Source organism: Pelodiscus sinensis, chromosome 18 (assembly GCF_049634645.1).
Source record: "Pelodiscus sinensis isolate JC-2024 chromosome 18, ASM4963464v1, whole genome shotgun sequence".
Lineage (NCBI taxonomy): Eukaryota > Metazoa > Chordata > Testudines > Trionychidae > Pelodiscus > Pelodiscus sinensis.
Genome location: NC_134728.1, coordinates 26,991,744 through 27,013,702, shown reverse-complemented (window position 1 = coordinate 27,013,702; position 21,959 = coordinate 26,991,744). Strand labels below are relative to the sequence as shown.

The following is a 21,959-nucleotide window of genomic DNA, read 5'->3' as shown; positions in this document are numbered from 1 at the left end:
AGGTCATACATTTCAACACAGGGCCAGATTCTAGTCCCAGCTTTGCTGATGTATACCAGGACTACTGTCCTGGAAGGGAAAGGGATGATGTAGGATTTACAACAAAATAAATGAGGCCAGAATCTGGCCGCAGAAGTCAAGCAATTGCAAAAGCTCCTATAACACTGTGTTATCGTGTACATTCAGTACACAAGTAATCAAAGATACGTAGATGTAAGGGAGGTGGGCTAATTTTTCTAGAATAACTTGATCTCATGCTCTCTGGTTGTCCGTATATAATTAAGCTACTATCCTATTGTAGTAACACAAGATTTTTGCGTTTAATTGCCTTGTTTTTAAAAAAAAAAGACGACAAATGTGGAACTGTCTTTCTGTGTTAACATTTAACTGTTCCAGACAGACTTTAAAGTTCACACGTTAATGAAAAAATAGGGCCAAGAGATAGTTAATTTCACCCCTTTACTGCTACTGTTTGGCTGCGGGAATGGGTTAAAAGGAAGCCATAAAAGGGACGAATCCTACAATGGGAGCTGCTTCTCGTTAATGTTTTCTCATTACAGAATTCAGTGCTGGAGAATTCTATGCTCCTTTCTGAGCTAGCAACCAAAAGCATCCAGAGTGACTCTGAACCCTCCCTCCAGAATGGACTCAGGGCAACGGCCAGCACTTACCACTACTCAGTTTCCAACGGGGACGTCTGGAAAATGCACACAGCTCCAGACTATAGTGCAAGCCAGGCACTTCCCTACAGCAGCCCCAGCAGCCCTGACTCTCAGCAAATCTGGGGTGGCTACAAGGAGCGCAGCCATCAAACTCTTTCTGAACTGAAGCGGCAGCGGGCTGCAGCTAAACTGCTCAACCACCCCTTCATCAGCACCCACTTTGGCACCAATACGGGTGGGGCAATTGAGAATGGGGGTGAGGGCACGGAGCACCTGATTGATTCCAGGACTTCTCCTTACAGCTCCAATGGGAATTCAGTTTATTACACAGCGTCCAGTGGTGATCCCCCTCTCCTGAAATTCAAAGCTCCCATGGAGGAAATGGAAGAGAAAGTGCACGGGTGCTGCAGGATTTCCTAACGTCATCGATAGCTCACTGCAGAGGAGATCAAAAGTGGATGGCCAGATTGGCTTTATTACTGAGGACGGGCTGTTTCCATCCCCACATGGAGACACCTCCGTTGAGTTACAGAGGACTTAATGGTGCCAGTCGTTCATCTTTGAATAGTACCTTAGCCTGACAGTAACCCGCTGCAGTCAAAGGAGTAAGGCTGGAAGCGTGTGGCCCATAGGGAAGAAATGAACTACACGTTGTGAAAGGTACATTGGGGGCTCCCCGCTCTAAAGCATGAAGGGTCTTTGAAAGGCAAAACCATCTGACATGGAGTCCTCCCTTTCTGGTGGGAGCCCCCAAGCTTGTGGAATGTGACCCGCTGGGCCTGCCTCTCCCTCGTGGATGTGACAGGTGTACCCCCTGAGTGTGTGTGGTTAGCTCCCTGCATTTGTGCAAACAGCCCAGGGATTGCAAGAGCCGACTTGGAGTCTTTGGTGTGTTTCATTTGCTTTGCATGAAGGTGAAGCTGAGCATTTCACCAGTGCTTGTACTTGGGGAAGTTGTGTGATGCCTGCGTTATGGCAGCCCCTGTCAAATGCTGCAGGCCAGTGTGTGGCCCGCTTGAATTGCAATCCAGGGCTGTGCGGTACCATCAGGTTTGAGAGATGGAAATCCAGTAGAAGAAACGCCTGCAATAAAATGCTGAGTGAAAGGTTCAGCAATGGGCTAGAAACAAATTACTTGTATTACTGAGACCCTTAGGTTAGTGAAATCCATTCACTTTTAACAATGTCACCTTCCCTATTGGTGCTGCTGCTGCTTTACTCTCGATGCTTCACTTGGCTTAAAAACTAGAATGGTTCTGTTGCTTTCTGTGTCTCTTGCACTAGCTGAGGGCTTTTGGATTTCCAGAACCTCAGAGCTCTCCTTAAATTAGGCAAGAAGGGCAAAGAAATACCTGCTTCGCTAAAAATGGCATAGAAAAATCTCCTGTCTCACTAGGTTTCATCATTTTTGTATGTGAATAGTTACCTTGTATGAGAGAGAAAATAGCTTATTTCAGTAAGCAAAAGCCATCCCCCAGCAGCATGTAGTAGTGACTTTGGGAGTAGTCTAGTGAAGCTCTGATGGACAGGAAGCCAACAACAGTGTTTTGGGGTAGCATGTGTTAAATGTGTGCCAGGTTGCATTTGAGGAATCTGTGGCTTGTTATAACACGGGGTGTGTGATTGGCTGGCCAATTCCTGCAATTGTTCCTAAGGGAGCAGAGCCCTCACCTGAATAGTGGGAGCAGGAAAACAGTACTTGTCAGGGGCGTGTCAGCTCTAGAGAAATGAACATGATTCCAGGATAAACAGGCAAAATATTCAAAAAATGTTTTCAGTTGCATCTACAACATATTTGTCTGCACAAAGGGCCATTGCACACAGCCTCCATCTTTGAATGCTTGTCTCGTAGGTGAAGCTTAGGCCCCAAATTTTAAAAAAGGCAGGATTGTTTGGGTATCTGATGCCACCTTGAACCATTACTGGATAGAATCACTGTATCTACACTGCAGCTAAGGATCTGCCCTAGACCATGCAACTTCCATCCATCTTCTTCTTTCTGGCTGCTAAAGTATTCTGTTCTGGGATAAAGATGAAGCAGGATGTTAGTGCAGCCATCTCACAACCAGAAGCACTGTTCATCTCTACAGGGGAGCCTAGCAGTGTGTTAGTGAGACATGTGGTGTGATACTGGATGGAGGCGGGTGGGGGAGCTTTTTGACAGTGGTGGGTGGGTACCAAAGTTGCACTATGCTTATATGGGGAGAAAGGAAGCAAGAGCCAAAGGCAGAGATGCTCCATGAGGTACAAGCAGCATATGGGGCTCTCTTGGGGTCTCTCACACTCCTGGCTTTGTTTACCTTAGAGTAGAATTTGAGGTAGCACTTTTTTTAATGGAGCCTATGTCAGCAGTGCTATATCCTGTGGCACAGAGATTTGGGGCCATCTCGCCCTCTGCTGGAGAAGACAGGACATTGTACAATTCAGCGTTTGCCTTCCAAGCAGTGATGAGCATGTTACCCCAAGAAAGGTGCCAGGCTGTATCTGCAGGTCTTGGCACTTCTTCTCAGGCTGACGGTTTAGTCTTCTGGGCTCTGAGAGTCCACCTATCCTCCTGTTCGATTTTCTCCCTAAATGAAGAGAATTTTGGGATAGGGAATAGAAAGTCAGGTCAGATTTCTAAAAGCATGTTACAGTGAAGGCACTTTTTCCTAATGTATTTAATAACATACCCAGCCACTCCTCTCCATTACTCCAGGGATCTTGCCTGACACTCCAATTCATTTCCAAGGGGCCTCCCTGCAATTTCTGTTCTATTTCTTGGTGCCCTGGCTGCCTTGAATGTCTGTTGCTGCATTGATTGAACTTGAATGGTGTTCCCTTTCCCCCAGCTCTTGTATGTTCTTTTCCCATTCAACCAGGTCTTGGGAGTAGGCCATTACTCCCCTTGACCCCGCTCGAATGAGAATTGCTGGAGCAGAATTAGCTGGCACTGCTACACATCAGTTATGGCCTGTGCCAAACTCTGAACAGTTGTTAGCTGCCTTCCCAGTGAGAGATGATATCAGGCCATGTCTGGTTTCTTCTCACTCTTACCAGCTGTAAATCAGAAACAACTCCACTGAAGTCAGATTATACCGGTGAAAGGAGTGCCAGGCTTTACATCTCCGTGACAGTGGTTGTTACACGAAAGCAGTATTAATCCAGTAATTTAGATAAATAGCACTGTCACCTCGGTTTAATGTGAAATTCCAGGATTTCATCATTCCAGCTAATGCTGTGATGTCTCCTAAGCAACAGTGACTTTTCTGTCAGGGGAGGAGAAGAAGTACGAGGTGCTCTAAATTGCACAAATATTCCCTTAATTGGGCTACTGTGACATTGGAATCGTAACATTGGCCTTAGAGCTGCTTAATGTGGCTCTTCTAGCTCTGGGGCTGCAGATATTATCTTGGTGATAACTTTCTCATTAGCTGTCTGATGGGGGTCTCATGTAGTGTCTTTTATCTCCACTCAGATGGGAGAAGAGCCCAAAATTAATGGATGTTCCAGGGGCTGCACCATGACAGTAATAACCTTTATTGCATGGAGCAATTTGTGAATGGGACAGTCAATCTAAGTTCCTTTCCATGGCTACTTAAGGATGTGAATCAATTTGAAGCTTGGGATAAGTTTTCATAGAAGGGTGTAAGGGAGTTGCTGGCTCGAAGACCTCAATGGCCATGGGACACCAGCATACATGGGCAGGGCATAGACAACTTAAACTTGTGTGCGAAGTGGGACTAGTAAGTACTGAATGGATAACTGAGCACAAAATGGGGATTTAATCCATCTGCAGGTATTTATTTGGTAGATGCAAATGCAGGTTTTCATGGGTAGAACTGATGCACTGGCACTTCTGAAGACATATTGCCAATCCAGCAGGATGCTTCCTTTATTCTGTGGTGTACAATAGTAGATACTCAACTATTTTGCTCGAGTTTTTAGTGCCATTAAAAAGCTGTTGAGAATAGAAACAGTGTGAGGATTTGCATGTCTAGCATTTAGGTTAACAGAAAAAAATCTTTTAGCACTCTGTTCGTGGCCACACCATTCGAGCTCTGTTCCCCTATAAGCCTACACAACTGTTTGGCTCAGCCTCTTTGGTGTACAGTCTTCTCCTTCATACATATTCCCTTGTAGGCAAAGGCAGCCTGCCTCTGTTAAAATCTGAGTGACAGCAGGGAATCAGATCAGACTCCATCTTTCTTAGACATAAGCCCAGAGTATAAATTTCAAATCTGCCCTTCCCCAAACTTCTGAGGAGGTTGAAACCAGTGACCACCGCCAGAGCACTGTGTGGGCACAGCGTAACTGCATGCAAGCCTTCATCATGCATTAGGCTCTAGTGCTGCTAGTAAGCTAATAGTGAGCTGGAGAGAGCTCCAGTTGCCATGGTGAAGGACCACCTTCAGATGCATAATAGTGCCTGGGAGCAGTCTTTGCCTGTTCTTGATGCAGCCAAGCAACACTCCTAGCAATAGACCATTAACAGTTAGAGATGGGCTTGAACTATGCAGTTTGGATCTCACTTCCAACCTTTCCTGTTGGAATTTGTTGTCCCAACCAAGCTCCTAGAGCTTGGCCTTGATCTGAATTTCCTCCAAAGGTTTGGGTCTAGTTTTCTAGCTTGGGCCCTGATGTGTTACACAGAGCAGAGAATCCCATGTTAGGGAAGGAAGGGATGATCACAGGGAGAGTTCTGGTAAATAGCAATAATGAGACAGGGCAATACCCAGTGGGGTTGACGAATTTTTTTTAATGCAAACAGACTTTTCACTGACAAGTTTGCAGTAGAAGTAAGCACTTATTATCTCAATTGCATACGCCTTATTCTTAGCACACTTCAGCTTGATGTTGGGCATCTATTCCCCCAGCACTCTGCGTTGGAAAAACTATCAGTCATCTACTGAAATCAGACTAGCCCATGTAGGGAAGCACTAGAACTATTCTTTAGCAGATCTCAGTGGCTTAATTGGTGTCAGGCTACATTATGGGGTTCTCCCTTGTCTCTGGGTACATGTAGATACTACCATGCTGGCTAAAAATAGCTTAAGTGCACCTGGCTACGAGAATGCAACTACTCTCAATTGTTTTGACAAAATGGCTTTTCAGAAGAAAATCTCTTTTTTTCTTCTTCTTGGGCTTCATCGACTTCCTATGAAAATTGTTCAATTTGAGTTGCAGATTTTGTTTCTTTTGTTCCTGCATCTCTGCTTTTCCAGTGAGAAGAAATAGAGGTCCCCTCCCCCCCCCCCCCCCCACACACTTATATTTGAATTGAAATAAAACAAATTTTCAGCAGTTCTGTGATACCTGGAATAAACGTTCTAGTTTTGTTAATTTGGGACCATGATCAAACCTTAGATGTACAGCACCAGGAGAGGTTGGTTTTGGTTCACTGGTACAGAGAGGGGAATATGGAAGGTTATATTTAGGTCTGGCATACATCTGAGTTTCATCTCTGGTTCCTGTCTGCTAGCAGTGACTTGATTCCAACACTGAGTCTGCTGCCAACTTTAAAAGCTTTATTTTTCTTCAGCTCTGGGGCAAGCAGTATGAGCTCTAAAATGTTCTTCCTGAAGTATTATCTTGCTAATAACTGGCTGATTTGTAAATGAAAATTTCTGTAAGGCAAAAACACCGGGTTAGCTTTAGTTTGCTCAGATCATATGAGTGCAAAATGAAATCCAAGTCCTTTGTGTGTGAACAGAAATTGGCACATCACATTTGTTCCTCAAAGTATTACAGTGTTGTACAGTAAGTGCCCAAACACAATTATAGTACCACAAGATGTACTCCATTACTACAAGACACTGTAATTTTTCTAATGCTGTAGAATGGGATTTGGAGTTACTGAAGTTTCCAGGCTTGAGCCTGCTGTCTTCACACAGGTAAAGCTGCTAATATAGTTGCCTACACAGGAAGAACATGATTGGATTCTTTGCAGGTGCATCTGCTACTGCAAACTTGGAGCTTACTATTCTCCACGGTTCTGGTTCTATTGGTGATAGCAATGGTGGACGACCTAGCAAAAAGAAGTCAGGCATTTTCACTATGTGGTGTTCAGTTCCTTGCCTAACCTGTGTAAACTACCACTCCCACCTGCACCAGTGAAGACGTTTTCAAACAGCCAGTGCAGATGCACCTCTAGTTGGACCGTATCTGACTTCCCAGAACCTAAATGGCAATTTTTTCAGTTTTTCCAGGAGAAAGAAGCAGTAAACTAAGTTCGTTGGGTTCTGTAGGCCTTGTACAGCTAGGTTCAGCTGCTGCATATCTAGGACATGTCAAAAGGCTGCCCAGTCCTCTGCAATAATTCATGACTCCATTGAGCTGTAGTAAATGATATATAAATAAAACTTGACAAAATGTATTTTATGTGAAAAATAATATAAGAGAACTGTATATTGTATTTGCAGCTTTTGTGTATAAAATGGCATTTTGGCAATCAGAGTAATATATTTAAAACTTTTTAAAAAGATATTTGATATTGTATGGAATTAACTTCATATTGCTACTATAAGAATGAAAAGATGGTTTCTTAACATGTTGAAGCAACAGATTAAATCTGAGTGTATATAAATCTCATGCCAACAAGATACGTATGACAGTATTAGCATCTGACTTCTAAGTGTCTTTAATAGAATGACTGAACTTTTTTATTTAAAAATATATTAAATTTCTTTTGATAATACCAGGAACTGCAGATGGGGGTCTTCATTTACTGTTTTAATGTGTTTGAAATCTACAGCATTATTGTTAGTATAACAGTATACCACCATTATTTGGACTGTGCGCCTAAATGTGTGCCCTCTTATGATGCAACCATGAACTTTGCCAAAATAAGCTGGCTAAAAGAGCTAGGCTGGTGGATGAAATGTAGTAAGCATAGATCAACCTGTGATCAAGTGAGCTTTTTAGGATAATGGGAAGAGGTCCAGTGTCCTTAACGGTCAGTTTCAAAGTTGTATGGCACTTTGAGCTCAGGGTGGACTCCTCACTAATGGTAATCCTGTACATGTACAGACTTACTCGGCAACCCCCTAAAGCTGTTTAAAACAGCTTGCCATAGGAGCAAGGACTTTTCGTACCTCCTCAAATACCCAGGAACAATCACCCTTTTCTTCTAGCAGTTATATTTGATGCTTTTGTCATTTAATTGAAGCTCAGTGCTTAATTTATGCCAGCGGTCTGAGTCCTAGCAGGTCCCGTCGTAGGAATTTGTGGGGATGTGTGCTTTTTTGATAAATGCACCTTCCTGATCTTCCATGGAAGTGGGGAAATCAAGCCCCGCCTTGCCCTGGCCGCCAGAGCATGCTTCCTTGGAGGACTAGGGGGAGTGCTTTTGCAGCTCCTGCGTACGGGCCTGCCCAGCGTCTCTGCGCCTGGCAGCTCCGGGCTGGCGCAGGCCCTGGGCAATTGACTGAAGAAGTTGCACTCTGGTGCAGAAGCGGAGCGGCGGACAGGGCCAGGGGCGGAGGGAAACCGGGCCAGGGAGCCCGCACTGGGCTGAGCTCGCGGCGGGGTCGGGCCCGGGAGCACGCGGGCCAGTAGAATCCGGCGCAGAGGGGTGGCCCGGCCCGGCACATTCAAACGCGGCCGGCCAACCAGGGCGGGAGGGAGGGGCCGCGCCCCCCAATCCGCGGCTGCCCGGCTGGGTTCAAACCGCCTATAAAAGGCTCCGGCGCGGCAGCCGCGCGGTTTTGCCCCTGTCGGTCCCGCTCCCTCCCGGGCCGCGGCTCCCATGGCGAACCAGTCCCAGTGCCTGGAGGACGCGCCCGGCCGCTGGCCCCGCGGGGAGCCGAGCTCGCCCGAGCTCTACAGCGAGGCGCAGCGGCTGGCGCTGGAGGAGCTGGTGGCCGGCGGCCGCGCCGCGTTCCGGGCTTGCCTGCGCCGGGAGAAGGTGCCCGGCTTCCTCTCGGAGCCCGAGATCCAGGCCATCCTCCAGGCGGCCGCGCCGCCGGCCGGGGCCGAGGACGGGGCGGGCGAGCCCTCGCTGGACGGCTCCTCGCTCACCTACTTCCCCGAGCGCTCGGACGTGGAGCCGCCCTCGCTGGAGCTGGGCTGGCCGCTCTTCCCCAGCGGCTCGTACCGCGGCCTCACCCGCGCGGAGGCGCTTTTCCAGCCCGGCTTCGGGGAGACCGTCTACAGCTGCAAGGAGGCGGTGCGCAGGCAGATCCGCTCGGCCCGCGAGGTGAGCGCCCGCCCGGCCCCTGCGCCGCCTCGGGTCCTGGGCAGCCCGGCCCGGGGGCTGCGCGGCCCCCTGCTCCCCTGGAGGGGGGCGCTACCCTCTGGCTTGTAGCTTCCAGCGCTCCAAGGGGTCCGCGTTTGGGTCAGTGGGTCCCTCGCTGTGCAACCCTTTCCAGCACCAACACCACGGGAGGTGGGCGCAGGGTAGAGTTTAACCCGCCCCTGCTGCTGTGCCCTGCAGTGTGAGCAACCTCCTAGCCCCGGCTCAGCTCCCCTAGTGCTGCCCCTGCTCCAGTGCCTGGCAAATGCTTTTCACTACCAGCAGCTCAGCCTCATTAGCTCCCCAGATACATGAGAGAGTCTGGCTGGGACTGAATACATCCCTGTACTCGGCAGTCATCTGTGCAAAGTGCGTCTCATTTGAAAACCCTTAATTTGCCGTAGGGATGTAAACGTGTGGTCGGCTATGGATTGATGGATAAAGCTGGGTTTATCGGTTAATCTTCTAGGCCACATGCTCCCCCATCCCCTGCTACCTCTATGGGAGGCGGGGAGCAGGGGAGGCTGCCGCAGAGCAGCCTCTGCCCTTTGGGAGGTGTGGACGCGGCAGACTGGCTGCAGCCATTCCGTGGCTGCCTCTGTATCAGAAACAGCAGCATGAGGTGGCAAGGCGGCCAGTAGACAGGGGAAGCTGGATTTTAAACTGGCCCTCCTCATGGACAGACTCCCAGTGGCTGCTGCCCCCACTCCTGGGGACTATCATATAGTCTGTAACTGTAAAGATTTCATGTGGTTACCTGATATCTAACATTCCTAATTTGCTGTTGGTCCCTGTTCATGCTACTACCATGTGGCCACACGTTCTATGTGAAGTTAAGATCCCCTTGATGGTGTTAACTGTGCCCTGCCCAGTCAGGCAGAAATCAGGTCCCTCAAACAAGAGGAGGAATGTGTGTTACCTTAGGACTTGTCTGTGCTGCTACTTTCCTGTGCTGTAACTTTCTCAGTCTAGGGTGTGGAATCTGCCCCTCCCTCCAGCTCAGGAAGTTCAAGTGCCCATGTACTGGGCTTCTAGCACTGTTAAACTACTTCCTCTTGGAGGTGGCTTACCTAGAGTCCTGGGAGAGCTCTCCCAGCTCATGTACCTTGCTGCATGGAAGTGCTGCTGTCCATGGCTGTGCTTTAAACTTCCAAGTGTAGACACAGCCTCAGTTTACCTTTAAGCAGTAAACACAACCATCATGCAGTGAAGAGGAAAACAAAGGAAGCTTACATAGGTGGAAAACAGCAGGACATACTCTATAGAGATGTAAAAATAGTACCTAATCAAAATTCCATCAGTTATGTGGTTAATGCTTTACCTGGGGATGTAGGGGTAGGAGGGCTGCAAGGCCCCAAGGGCTCGCTCCTGGCCTCCCAGAGTCCCAGCCGCCAGCTCTACACTGCAGGCTCTGCTGCTGGCATGGTCCCAGAACACACAAGGTCCTGGCTGCCAACCTGTGTCTTAGGACCCTAGCAGAGTTAACCATTAACAGGGACCAATAAGCATCAGCTTATTGGTTAAGTTAAACTCCTGTATTACTAGTCTCCTACCACATAGGATCTCTGAGTCTCAGCTGGAAATGTTTTTCAAGGAGGGGAGTGAAACTTCAAAAAGGGGAAACAAAGGCCCCAAGTCTGTGCACTTCCATCTTGCCCATTGCATTCACTGTCACCTGAAGATACAAAAGAATCCGCTATTAAACTCTGTGGCAGGGTGCTGAAAGCATATTCTGAGATACTTGCTTTGAATGTAATATATTTTGTTAGTGTATCTTTATTTTTCTTGTGACCAGTTTCTAACTATTACACCTCATTACTTGCATTCTGGAGGCTGTTTGACAACAGTTCAGCCTGGAGACTACAGCAACAAGGTGTAACCTGAACTGCCCTTTACAGGGCAGGGATGACACACTACCATTGGGTCTGGATCAGGCTTCCTGCCTGCCATGGCCTCACACACCACTGGAAGTGGACAGCTGCTGGGGCCAGCTTGCACATCCCTTGGAGGCGGGGAGATCTCCCTGTGCTGCCTCCACCTCGGCACAAGGATGATAAAAATCGAAGATGTAAAAAAAATTGGCTTTTTTTATTTAAATTGGATTTTTGATATGGTTTTCTCCTCAAAAAGCATTTTATCTAAAGATTGTTTTAATTAAGATACATTATGTAGCTCAAAGATCTAGCTCAAAGATCTCTCATAGTGGAATAGGGATTATAAAGTCGAATTCTATAGTATGAGAATATTCGTGTAGGCTACGTCTAGACTGGCATGATTTTCCGCAAATGCTTTTAATGGAAAAGTTTTCAGTTAAAAGCATTTGCGGAAAAGAGCGTCTAGATTGGCAGGACTCTTTTCTGCAAAAGCACTTTTTGCGGAAAAGCGTCCGTGGCCAATCTAGATGCACTTTTTGCGCAAAAAAGCCCCAATCGCCATTTTCGCAATCGGGGCTTTTTTGCGCAAAACAAATCTGAGCTGTCTACACTGGCCCTTTTGCACAAAAGCTTTGCACAAAAGGGACTTTTGCCTGAACAGGAGCAGAATAGTATTTCTGCAAGAAGCACTGGTTTCAGACAGTAGGAAGTCAGTGTTCTTGCGGAAATTCAAGCAGCCAGTGTAGACAGCCGGCAAGTTTTTCCGCAAAAGCAACTGCTTTTGCAGAAAAACTTGCCAGTCTAGACACAGCTGTAATGTTTAAGATAAGTTTTATAATGACTTTGAATAGTTAATGGATTAGGGACCCCGTCTTATGGGATGGCAGAGGTTTCTGTATAAATGTAGGATACTTTTTCTGTCTACTCAATTCTCAGTCTAGATGGGGGGTGGGAAACCTTATTAGGGTCTGGTGCCGCTGATCCACAAAAAATCAGTCGGGCTGCACACAAGTGAGGAGCAAAAACAACAAAAAATAAACCCCTCTCTGATGCAGGCCCTGACGGAGAAGGAGAAAGGCACTGCCCACGTTCCCCATGCAAACCAGCGGGATCCAGGCTAGTAGATTGTGTGCTATAGCCTCTGGCGGGTAGGCTGGAGCATCAGCGCAGGCTCCCCAGGGTTGGTGGGGGCCGGATCCAGACATGCGGCCTCTGGTCTAGATCAGTATTCCCCAAGGTTTTGGAGTGCCTGGGGGCGGGGCCGCTCATGCGCTGTGCATACAGGGGTGGGGCCGCTGACAGGCCATGTGCCTGGGGGCAGTGCCAAGGATGCGCCGCGCGCCTGGGGCCAGCACCGGCATGTGCGGCAACCCCAGGCAGGGGCTGCCCAGGCACTGCGCCCTGGGGTCGGCACCGGCATGCACTGTGACCCCGGGGCAGGGGCCACCCATGTGCCCGGGGCTGGCACCTGCTGCATGCCCGGGGGCAGGGCCAGCCCAGATTGCTCTGCGGGCGCACATAAATGGCCCGGCAGGTGCCATGGCGTCTGCGGGCACCACATTGGGGACCACTGGTCTAGATGATACCATCCAAAATGCTCAGTTTTGCAGTTCTCATACTGTTGGCTTGGTGTCTCCAAAGATAACATGCTTCTTAACATAAACAATAATTTTTATTAAATAAACAATATAAAGGTGAGAAATAACAGACCTTCACCCTATTGTTCCTTTGCAAATTTGTGTACACAGAATCAATCCCTTACCTCCCTCTACGTGCAAGCTTTCGGAAAGTTCAATGAATAGTAGATAGTTGGGGGCAGAATGTATCAGGACAAGAAGTCTGGAGATAAACAAGAGAAGGAAGGGAAAGGCAACACAAACAATAGTGAAAACTGAGTAGCATATACCAGAAGTTTTGTGGTGTTTGAATGTAGCGTTCACTGATTTTGTTAGATACATCTCTGTATTAATCATTTTCTCATTGAAGTTTAACGATGTATCAAGTCCTTTTATATAGCTTTATATTAGGTCTTTTTATATAAAAACGTTGTACTTCTTCATATAGAACATAGAAACTTTGTATTAAGTCTTTTTTGCATTAGGGATGTAAGTGACTAGTCAACTATAGAATCATAGAGCTGGAAGAGATCTCAGGAGGTCATCCAGTCCAGCCCCCTGCCCAAGGCAGGACCAATCCCAACTAAATCAACCCAGCCAGGGCTTTGTCAAGCCAAGACTTAAAAACCTCTAGGGATGGAGATTCCACCACCTCCCTAGGTAACCCATTCCAGTGCTTCCCCACCCTCCTCCTGAAATAGCTTTTCCTAATATCTAACCTAGACCTCTCCCACTGTAACTTGAGACCATTGCTCCTTGTTCTGCCATTTGTCACCACTGAGAACAGCCTCTCTCCATCCTCTTTGGAATCTCCCTTCAGGAAGTTGAAGGCTGCTATCAAATCCCCCCTCACTCTTCTCTTCTGCAGACTAAACAAACCCAAATCCCTCAGCCTCTCCTCATAGGTCATGTGCTCCAGCCCCGTAATCATTTTGGTCGCCCTCCGCTGGACCCTCTCCAATGCGTCCACATCCTTTCTAAACTGGGGGCCCCAGAACTGGACACAATACTCCAGATATGGCCTCACCGGAGCCAAATAAAGGGGAATAATCACTTTTCTGGACCTGCTGGCAATGCTCCTCCTAATGCACCCTAATATCCCATTTGCCGCCTTGGCTACAAGGGCACACTATTGACTCTTATCCAGCTTCTCCTCCACTTTTAATCCCCAGGTCCTTTTCTGCAGAACTGCTACTTAACCATTCGGTCCCCAGCCTGTAACAATGCTTGGAACCCTTCCGCCCCAAGTGCAGGACTTGTCCTTGTTGAAACTCATCAGATTTCTTTTGTCCCAATCCTCTAATCTGTCGAGGTCACTCTGGACCCTATCCCTGTCCTCCAGCATATCTACCTCTCCCCCAGCTTAGTGTCATCTGCGAATTTGCTGAGGGTGCAATCCATCCCCTCCGGGTCATTAATGAAGATGCTGAACAAAACTGGTCCAAGTACAGGGCACGCTGCTAGAAACCGACCACCAACCCGACATCGAGCCGTTGATCACTATCCATTGGTCCTGACAGTCTAGCCAGTTTTCTATCCATCTTACAGTCCATATATCCAATCCATACTCCCTTAACTTGCTGGCAAGAATATTGTGGGAGACCGTATCAAAAGTCGAGGTATATCACATCCATGGACTTTCCCATATCCACAGAGCCAGTTACCTCATTATAGAAGCTAATCAGATTGGTGAGGCACGACTTGCCCTTCGTGAATCCGTGTTGGCCATTCCTGTTCACTTTCTCCTCTTCCAAGTGCTTCAATATGGATTCCTTGAGGGTCCCCTCCATGATTTTTCCAGAGACTGAGGTAAGGCTGACTGGTCTGTAGTTCCTTGGATCGTTCTTCCCTTTTTTAAACGTGGGCACTACATTTTCCTTTTCCCAATCATCCGGGATCTCAAAGATATTGGCCAAAGGCTCCACAATGACATTTGCCAACTCCCTCAGTACCCTTGGATGCATTAAAGCCGGACCCATGGATTTGTGTATGTTTCGCTTTTCTAAATAGTTCCTCACTTGTTCTTTCCCCACCAACGGCTGTCCAAAAGCTTATCAGATAGTCGACACTAGTCGACTAGTCACTCTCCTCCTCTCCCCACCCCTCTCCGCTTTGCTGCCTCTATTGGAAAGAGGTATCAAGGGAGTGGGAAAGTGGAGAGGGTACTGGGGGGAGCATAGGGCCAGCCCACAACATTTTGGCACCTGAGGCGGGGAGCTCAATGCCCCTTCGCTTGGGCCAAAACTTTGAAAGGTCTCAGTTCTGCCCTTATTCCTCCAGCACAGCGCTCCACCATCCGTGCGTCTAGAGCAGAGAATGCACATGCACCAGCAGCAGACACAATTTCCTACACTCTGGGTCCTAGTTGTGTCCATACCCCAGCACAGTCTGGCACCGCAGGCAGTCACTTCAGTTCGCCTCATGGTCAGGCCAGCCCCGGGGGGAGCCAGCTTAAAAGCCAGTTCACTCTAGCTCCATGGGAGGGGGCAGGGCTGCATTCCAACTTTGAAATGTACAAGAGCCCCAGTAGGAGCCCGGGGTGTGGCCGGGTCAGTCCCACTCCTGGGTCCCAGACCGCTGTTCCGCCCACTGTCCCACAGTTTAGTGGCTGCAGTACACGTCCCACCTGCCCTTTCTCAGCATTTGCCTTTCTGTCCCTTGGCAAAACAAAGGCGTGGAGGGGCCGCTGGCCAGTCGGAGCTGAGTAAACAGTCCTCACCCACTGGCTGAAGTTTCTGGCCACCTGGGGAGAAGGGAGCCTAAATCTGATTTGTCAGTTTAATAACGTTCACTTTTTTCATTGTATCCCTTTGGTCTATATGGTCATGCCCAGGGCTCGACAAACCGCTGTTTCTACTTGGCCATGGCGAGTAGATTTCAGCTGGTCGCTCCGTGTGCCCCATTCACCGACACTGCGCACATGCACAGTGCCGGTCTGGCACATGCGCAGTGCAGGACTGGCAAGTAGCTGTCGCTGCAGCTTGTCGAGCCCTGGTCATGCCAATTCTCTCCAAGAATATGATCTGAGGAAGTGGGTCTGGCCCACAAAAGCTCATCACCTATTAAACCAACTTGTTAGTCTTTAAAGTGCTGCATAGTTTTTCCTTGGTGTAGAGAATAGATCTCTCCCTTTTTACTTAATTGATTGCCCTGTTGAATGAATGAGGTGTGACTGGATAAGGTGGGAAAGGCAAGCACCTCTGGGCGGTTACAATGGTTAGAGAGGGGAGGGAAGCCAGATCCAGGAACAATGAGACCTGTGAAATGGGCTCATTAATAGAAGACTGGACATATGGAGGGCCTTGGGAGTCAGCAGCACTTTTGGAAGCTCCCTTTTTGAAGATGAATGTGGCAGCATTGAGACAACACCCAGAAGAGGGCGCCACAGATGACTTACTGCATATGCATATGATGACTCTCAGATTTTGCATATGCATAAGATAGATTTGCATGAGAGGGGAGCTACTATAAAATCTTGCAGGAGGGATCCCAGGTTTCATCTTGTCAATATGGGAGCATTGATCCAGATCACCAAAAGCCTGGTTCCACCCCTTGGCCAGTGCAGTTAGGGCAGGGGTGGGCAATAATTTTTTATGGGGGGGCCACTCCAAGAATTTGGAAAGTGGCCAAGGGCTGCATTCTTCCATGATATTAATGGAGAAGCAGGCTCTGGGATGGAGATTTTGGTGCAGAAGGGAGCTTGGGGTAAGCAAGGGAGCTTGGGTGAAGGAGGCAGTTGTGACCTGGGGCACTGGACTGGTGTGGAGGGGGTGCAGGGATTTGGGTTGTGAGCTAGGGCAAGAGGGGACTGTGATCTGGGGCACGGGATTGGGGTGCCAGATCTGCACAGGTACTTGGGTACCAGAGGGTTGGGGAAGGGAGGGACTGGGGTGCTGGAGGTAGACTCTGCAAGGAGACTTACCACCCAGCAGCTGTTCCTGAATCAGCTTCCCTGCCTGCCCTGCCCCTGCACAGGCTGCAGCCATGTGCTCTGGAGCCCCTTGTGCTTCATGGCTGCCTGTAATTGAAACAGGAAGCTCCCATTAGCCAATTTCTGGCCAGAAACCAGCGAATGGGATTGTGCTGGGGGTGGGCCCACCTCCTGAAGCTTTGCCCTTTCCCCCCTGGACTCTCAGTTTTTAAAGAAAAAACACCCCATGGCTGCATTTCTGAGCTGCGTGTGGGTGGGGCGAGGCAAGCGGGGAGCCTGCCTGGGGCGAGGCAAGCGGGGAGCCTGCCTGGGGCGAGGCAAGCGGGGAGCCTGCCTGGGGCGAGGCAAGCGGGGAGCCTGCCTGGGGCGAGGCAAGCGGGGAGCCTGCCTGGGGCTCCCCACAGTATCTGCGGGCCGGAGCTGGTGACGCAGCAGGCTGGATGTGTCCCATGGCCTGTATTTTGCCCAGGCCTGAGTTAGGGGGAGTAACTATTGGTAACAACCACAAGGTAGAGTGTGCTTGTGTGTGAGTGTAATGCGTTATATGAACATAAGTGTTGATTGCTGTATGTATTACCAATAAATGTGGTGTTTTGCCTTTTCCCCCCGAAAAGATCCCGTGCAGTACTTTTAAGTACAACAGTTTGAAATCTACCATACCATTCTTTCACTAGAAGAGAAAACCTATGCAGCAGGCTGTGAAAGAGCCCCAGTTTGGGAATATTTTAATACAGTTTCTCTGCCTGTGGGTAAGATAGACATGCATGTAAAAGGCAAAGTGTGCAACAAAAAAATGCAAGTCCTGGTTGCCTGAATGAAACAACACCATGAGAAGTGTTCCCTCAGGAGCAATCTTCACTGAAGATGATGACAGGAATGTGTCTAAACATGCAGCATCTTCAAGTTGGTAAATGTTTTTTCTTTCATACTTCGTTGTTAAGGACGACTTGTCTTCCTTCTGGACTATTCTTGAATTCTCACGTTTAAACAAAAAATATAGTTGTCATTGTTGATGCAGGTGTAATACAAAATAAATAGCTGAAATAGGCAGATCTTTTACAGTTTCACTTTCAAAGCAGTGCTGGATGAGTGTCAATAAATGCAATTAGTTATACTAAGTGAGCAGTATGGTAATAATTAAATAACTGCATTGACTTATTTTGTTTAGGAGACACCATCCTCAAAATACAGGATTCTGAAGACTCTCCATCTTCAAGATCACCATCATTTTCTATAGTTTCAGAATTATCTGCCAATGATAGGGTTTCGGTCACATTCTGTATGTCACATAGCCCACACCTGTAGGAAAAAGGGGGGGGGGAATTTCCGTCATCCAGAAATAACCATAGATAAGTTTGTGATAAGTACTAGCAGATTGCAAAAAGAGGTAATTGATGAAAAAAATTGCCTGATTTGTTTATGCAACAAGCCCTTCTTCCTGTACGACTGAGAACCCACACTTCATTAACATGGCTCAGTTATTAAGAGTAGGATACAGTCCACCCAACATAGCAGATGTTGCGGGCAAATTGCTGGATAAAATGTATGAAAGAGAAATTGATCCACGTGCAAAAAGTCTACATGGGTAAAATTGTTAACCTGCATCTTGATGGGAAGAGCAATGTCCACAACGATCCTGGGCTACGTCTACACTGGCCCCTTTTCCGGAAGGGGCATGTAAATTTCACCAGTCGTCGTAGGGAAATGCGCGGGGGATTTAAATATCCCCCGCGGCATTTAAATAAAAATGTCCGCCGCTTTTTTCCGGCTTTTAAAAAAGCCGGAAAAGAGCGTCTACACTGGCCCCGATCCCCCGTGGATAGTTCTCTGAAAAGGGCACTTTTTCCGGAGGATCGGGGCCAGTGTAGACGCTCTTTTCCGGCTTTTTTAAAAGCCGGAAAAAAGCGGCGGACATTTTTATTTAAATGCCGCGGGGGATATTTAAATCCCCCGTGCATTTCCCTACGACGACTGGTGAAATTTACATGCCCCTTCCGGAAAAGGGGCCAGTGTAGACGTAGCCCTGTTGAATGTGCTTGTGCGACACCAGAAGAGGGGAATGGCTACAGCAGAATACTGACAAGAATTAGCAGTAAAAACTGTCACTGAAAAAAATTCAAATGTCTTGGTCACAGGCGATGCTGTAAATGTCCAAGATGAGAAGAAATTTAGGAGAATGAAGAGTCCCAGGCTAATAACATGGTTGCAGTGCTCATTTGATGTACCTCTGCCAAAGACTTCAGTGTCCTAGAAATGAGGGCTAATGTTGAAATTGCAAAATACTTTCGTAACAACCACTTTGCAGCAGCTGATCTGAAAAAAGTGGAAGGAAGCAAACTAACCCTCCCACAAGACGTGTGATGGAACTCAGTCGTAGGCTGTTTTGAGTACTCTATCAAGAGCTGGCCTAATCTAATGACAGTTTGTGAAAAAAATGGTGGAAAAAATGGATGACAGTCACTGCTGAGATTCTCAACGTTGGGCTTAAGAGAATTGCTGAGTACCCTGACGTCTGTTTCTATAGCCCTAGTTTTATTGCTGATGTTCGTGACATTTGGAAGGAACAGTGAGAACTTAAAAGGAGAAATATGCAATGACAGTTAAATTACAAGCATTAATACGAATGGGACAAGCACTATCTCCAGCTCATTTTCATGGAAATATTCTCAATACTTGGCACCAGGGTGAAACCTTAACTGCTGAAGAAGAGGAGTTGGCTGACATGGGCATCGAGCAGTCCTCCCTCCCTAATGCCAACTACAATAAATTTCAGATCTAAGGGTAAACCATTCAGGAAATATGTTCGCTGATGATGATTTAAAGGAAGTCACCTGAGTGAACTGGTGGAAGTCACTTAAGCATGTGGATTCAGAGACTGTAGAAGTGATAATTGAAGTGACTGTTCAACTTATTCATAAATGATCTGGAGAAAGGGGTAAGCAGTGAGGTGGTAAAGTTTGCGGATGATACTAAACTGTTTAAGATAGTCAAGACAGAAGCAGACTGTGAAGAAATTCAAAAAGATCTCACCAAACTGAGTGATTGGGCAACAAAATGGCAAATGAAATGTAATGTGGATAAGTGTAAAGTAATGCACATTGGAAAAAATAACCCCAACTATACGTACAGTATGATGGAGGCTAATTTGGCTACAACAAATCAGGACAGAGATCTTGGAGTTATCGTGGATAGTTCTCTGAAAACTTCCACACAGTGTGCAGCAGCGGTCAAAAAGGCAAATAGGATGTTAGGAATTATTAAGAAAGGGATAGAAAATAAGACCCAGAACATCTTACTGCCCCTGTATAAAACTATGGTATGCCCACATCTTGAATACTGTGTACAGATGTGGTCTCCTCACCTCAAAAAAGATATTTTGGCCTTGGAAAGAGTTCAGAAAAGGGCAACTAAAATGATTAGGGGTTTGGAACGGGTCCCATATGAAGAGCGGCTAAAGCGACTGGGACTTTTCAGTTTAGAAAAGAGGAGACTAAGGGAGGATATGTTAGAGGTATATAAAATCATGACTGGTGTGGAAAGGGTAAATAAGAAAAGTTATTTATTAGTTTCCATAATAGAACAACTAGAGGACACCAAATGAAATTAATGGGTAGCAGGTTTAAAACTAATAAAAGAAAGTTCTTCTTCACACAGCACATAGTCAACCTGTGGAACTCCTTGCCAGAGGAGGCTGTGAAGGCTAGGACTATAACAGAGTTTAAAGAGAACCTAGATAATTTCATGGAGGTTAGGTCCATAAAAGGCTATTAGCCAGGGGCTATTAATCCTTGGCCTCTGTTTGTCAGAGGCTGGAGATGGATGGCACGAGACTAATCGCTTGGTCACTGTCTTTGGTCCACCTCCTCTTAGGCACCTGGAGCTGGCCACTGTTGGCAGACAGGCTACTGGGCTAGATGGACCTTTGGTCTGACCCAGTATGACCGTTCTTATGAAAATCAGTAGTTTCTTCTGCTGTTAGAGAGAGAATATTTTCTTCCTTTGGACTAGTTCATTCCAAACTGAGAAATCGCTTGACCTGAAAAAGCAGCAAAGCTTGGTTTTTTCCAGATTATGAACAAAAAAGAAAATGAAGGCTTTTAAGCTGGCTCTTCCCCCTCCCCCGCTGCCTTTGACAGAGAGGCAGCGGGGTGGGGTGGAGGGTGCTGCGTATAAATGCTCAGGCTCATTAATTAACCATGTACTCGGCTACATGTTCACATCCCTAATCCAAGCTCCTGCCCCCCAGTCCCTTACCCTGAGCTCTGTTCTACACCTAACCTCCATCTCCGACCACATTCACTGCATTAATATCAGAACAAGGATGGCGTTTGACACATACCAAATTCTTGGAAGTGCCCCTCCCCCCATCAAAGATTATTTCTCACCCCTAGTCTGGACTGACACCAGTAATTTTGTTGGGAGAACTGCGTTAAGACACTGATATATAAGAATTGAAACAAAACCTCAGAAGTCTGTAACCTGGATATACCCTGAGCTGGTTATAACCAGTTTTGTAGCTAGGACCAAACTGCCCCAGGGATGGGGCTACAACCCTGGGTGGTCTGACAAGCTGCATGGATGTGGACTTGTTGATGTTGACTCCTCCAGTTGATGCGGATTAGAGCAGGAGAACGTCTTTAACGTGTCATAACTGCCTTCACTATGCACAATGCAATCGCTTTTCTGCCATGGGAAGAAGGAAACTTCACAGGAGACACATGTCTAATGTATGCCCAGTCCTTCTTGCTGCAGCATTCATTCTTGTAATGCTGCCCCCAGCAGCGTGGGTAAGTGAAGGCTGAATGGCCCCTGTGCATATGCCTTACTTGGCATGTGGTGTCTGTTTTTCACTTTGCAAGTAGTCCTATCGACTTTTTATATAAACCAGAAACTTCACATAGCCTTGCATACAAGCTGAAGACTTTGCATCTATCCTAGCCAAAATATTAGGAGCCGTGTGTCATTTCAATGCGTATACAGTGAGGTTTAATCCCTTCAAAATGAGTCAAATTTTAACATTACAATTAACAATGTTAAGTTTATAATGAGTTATCCCTTCTTGTGTGCATTACAGAAACTATTGCTGAAAGGGTAAAGTAACTTGTAAAACATCTAAACCTGTTGCACAATACATTATGAATGTATTGGTCTCTGTCTTCCCATCTCCTGTCAAAAACCTCATGAACAAACTTGTCTGGTCTTTAACCACCCTCGACACTTTTTGGGGGAGATCTGTTTGGATCTGGGCCCTGCCCATATTATTTCCCTCCTAGCAATGTAACTTCTACATAAAAGTAAAATTCCATCCTCCGTCTATGCTGCTTGCCAAGATGTTCAAAATCTTCGCACCCAAACGTTTCACTGCTCATATGCTGAAGCTTGTCTTGGCCAAACCAAAAGTTCCAACATACTTTGTATTATGCTGCTGCCTAATACATGGGCAGAAAAATCCAGCCCACCAAGCCACTGTATCTGGCCTGCAGCCCAGCCCTACCGGGGATAGAGGGGGGAGGAGAGTAAGACGAGGCGTCATATGACTCATAGACTTTAAGGTCAGAAGGGACCATTATGATCATCTAATCTGACCCCCTGCACAATGCAGGCCACAGAATCTCACCCACCCCCTCCTAGAATAATCCTCTCACCTATATCTCAGATATTGAA

The 21,959-nt window shown here is 47.2% G+C and overlaps 2 protein-coding genes across 6 annotated transcripts in view; both read left to right on the top strand.

The window, feature by feature from the left end:
• Window positions 1-7,345, top strand: part of PPP1R16B (protein phosphatase 1 regulatory subunit 16B) — a 109,194-nt gene extending 101,849 nt beyond the window's left edge. For all 5 annotated transcript variants that reach the window (XM_075901332.1, XM_075901333.1, XM_075901331.1 and 2 more), the window contains one exon: window positions 561-7,345. In XM_075901332.1, the coding sequence (XP_075757447.1) occupies window positions 561-1,082 (522 nt within the window). In that variant the 3' untranslated portion in view covers window positions 1,083-7,345. The remainder of the gene's footprint in view (window positions 1-560) is intronic.
• Window positions 7,346-7,979: 634 nt separating this feature from the next.
• LOC102445795 (protein FAM83D-like) overlaps window positions 7,980-21,959 on the top strand; it is a 29,716-nt gene continuing 15,736 nt past the window's right edge. The window contains exon 1 of the mRNA XM_075901336.1: window positions 7,980-8,838. Coding sequence (XP_075757451.1) covers window positions 8,389-8,838 — 450 coding nt within the window. The 5' untranslated portion in view covers window positions 7,980-8,388. The remainder of the gene's footprint in view (window positions 8,839-21,959) is intronic.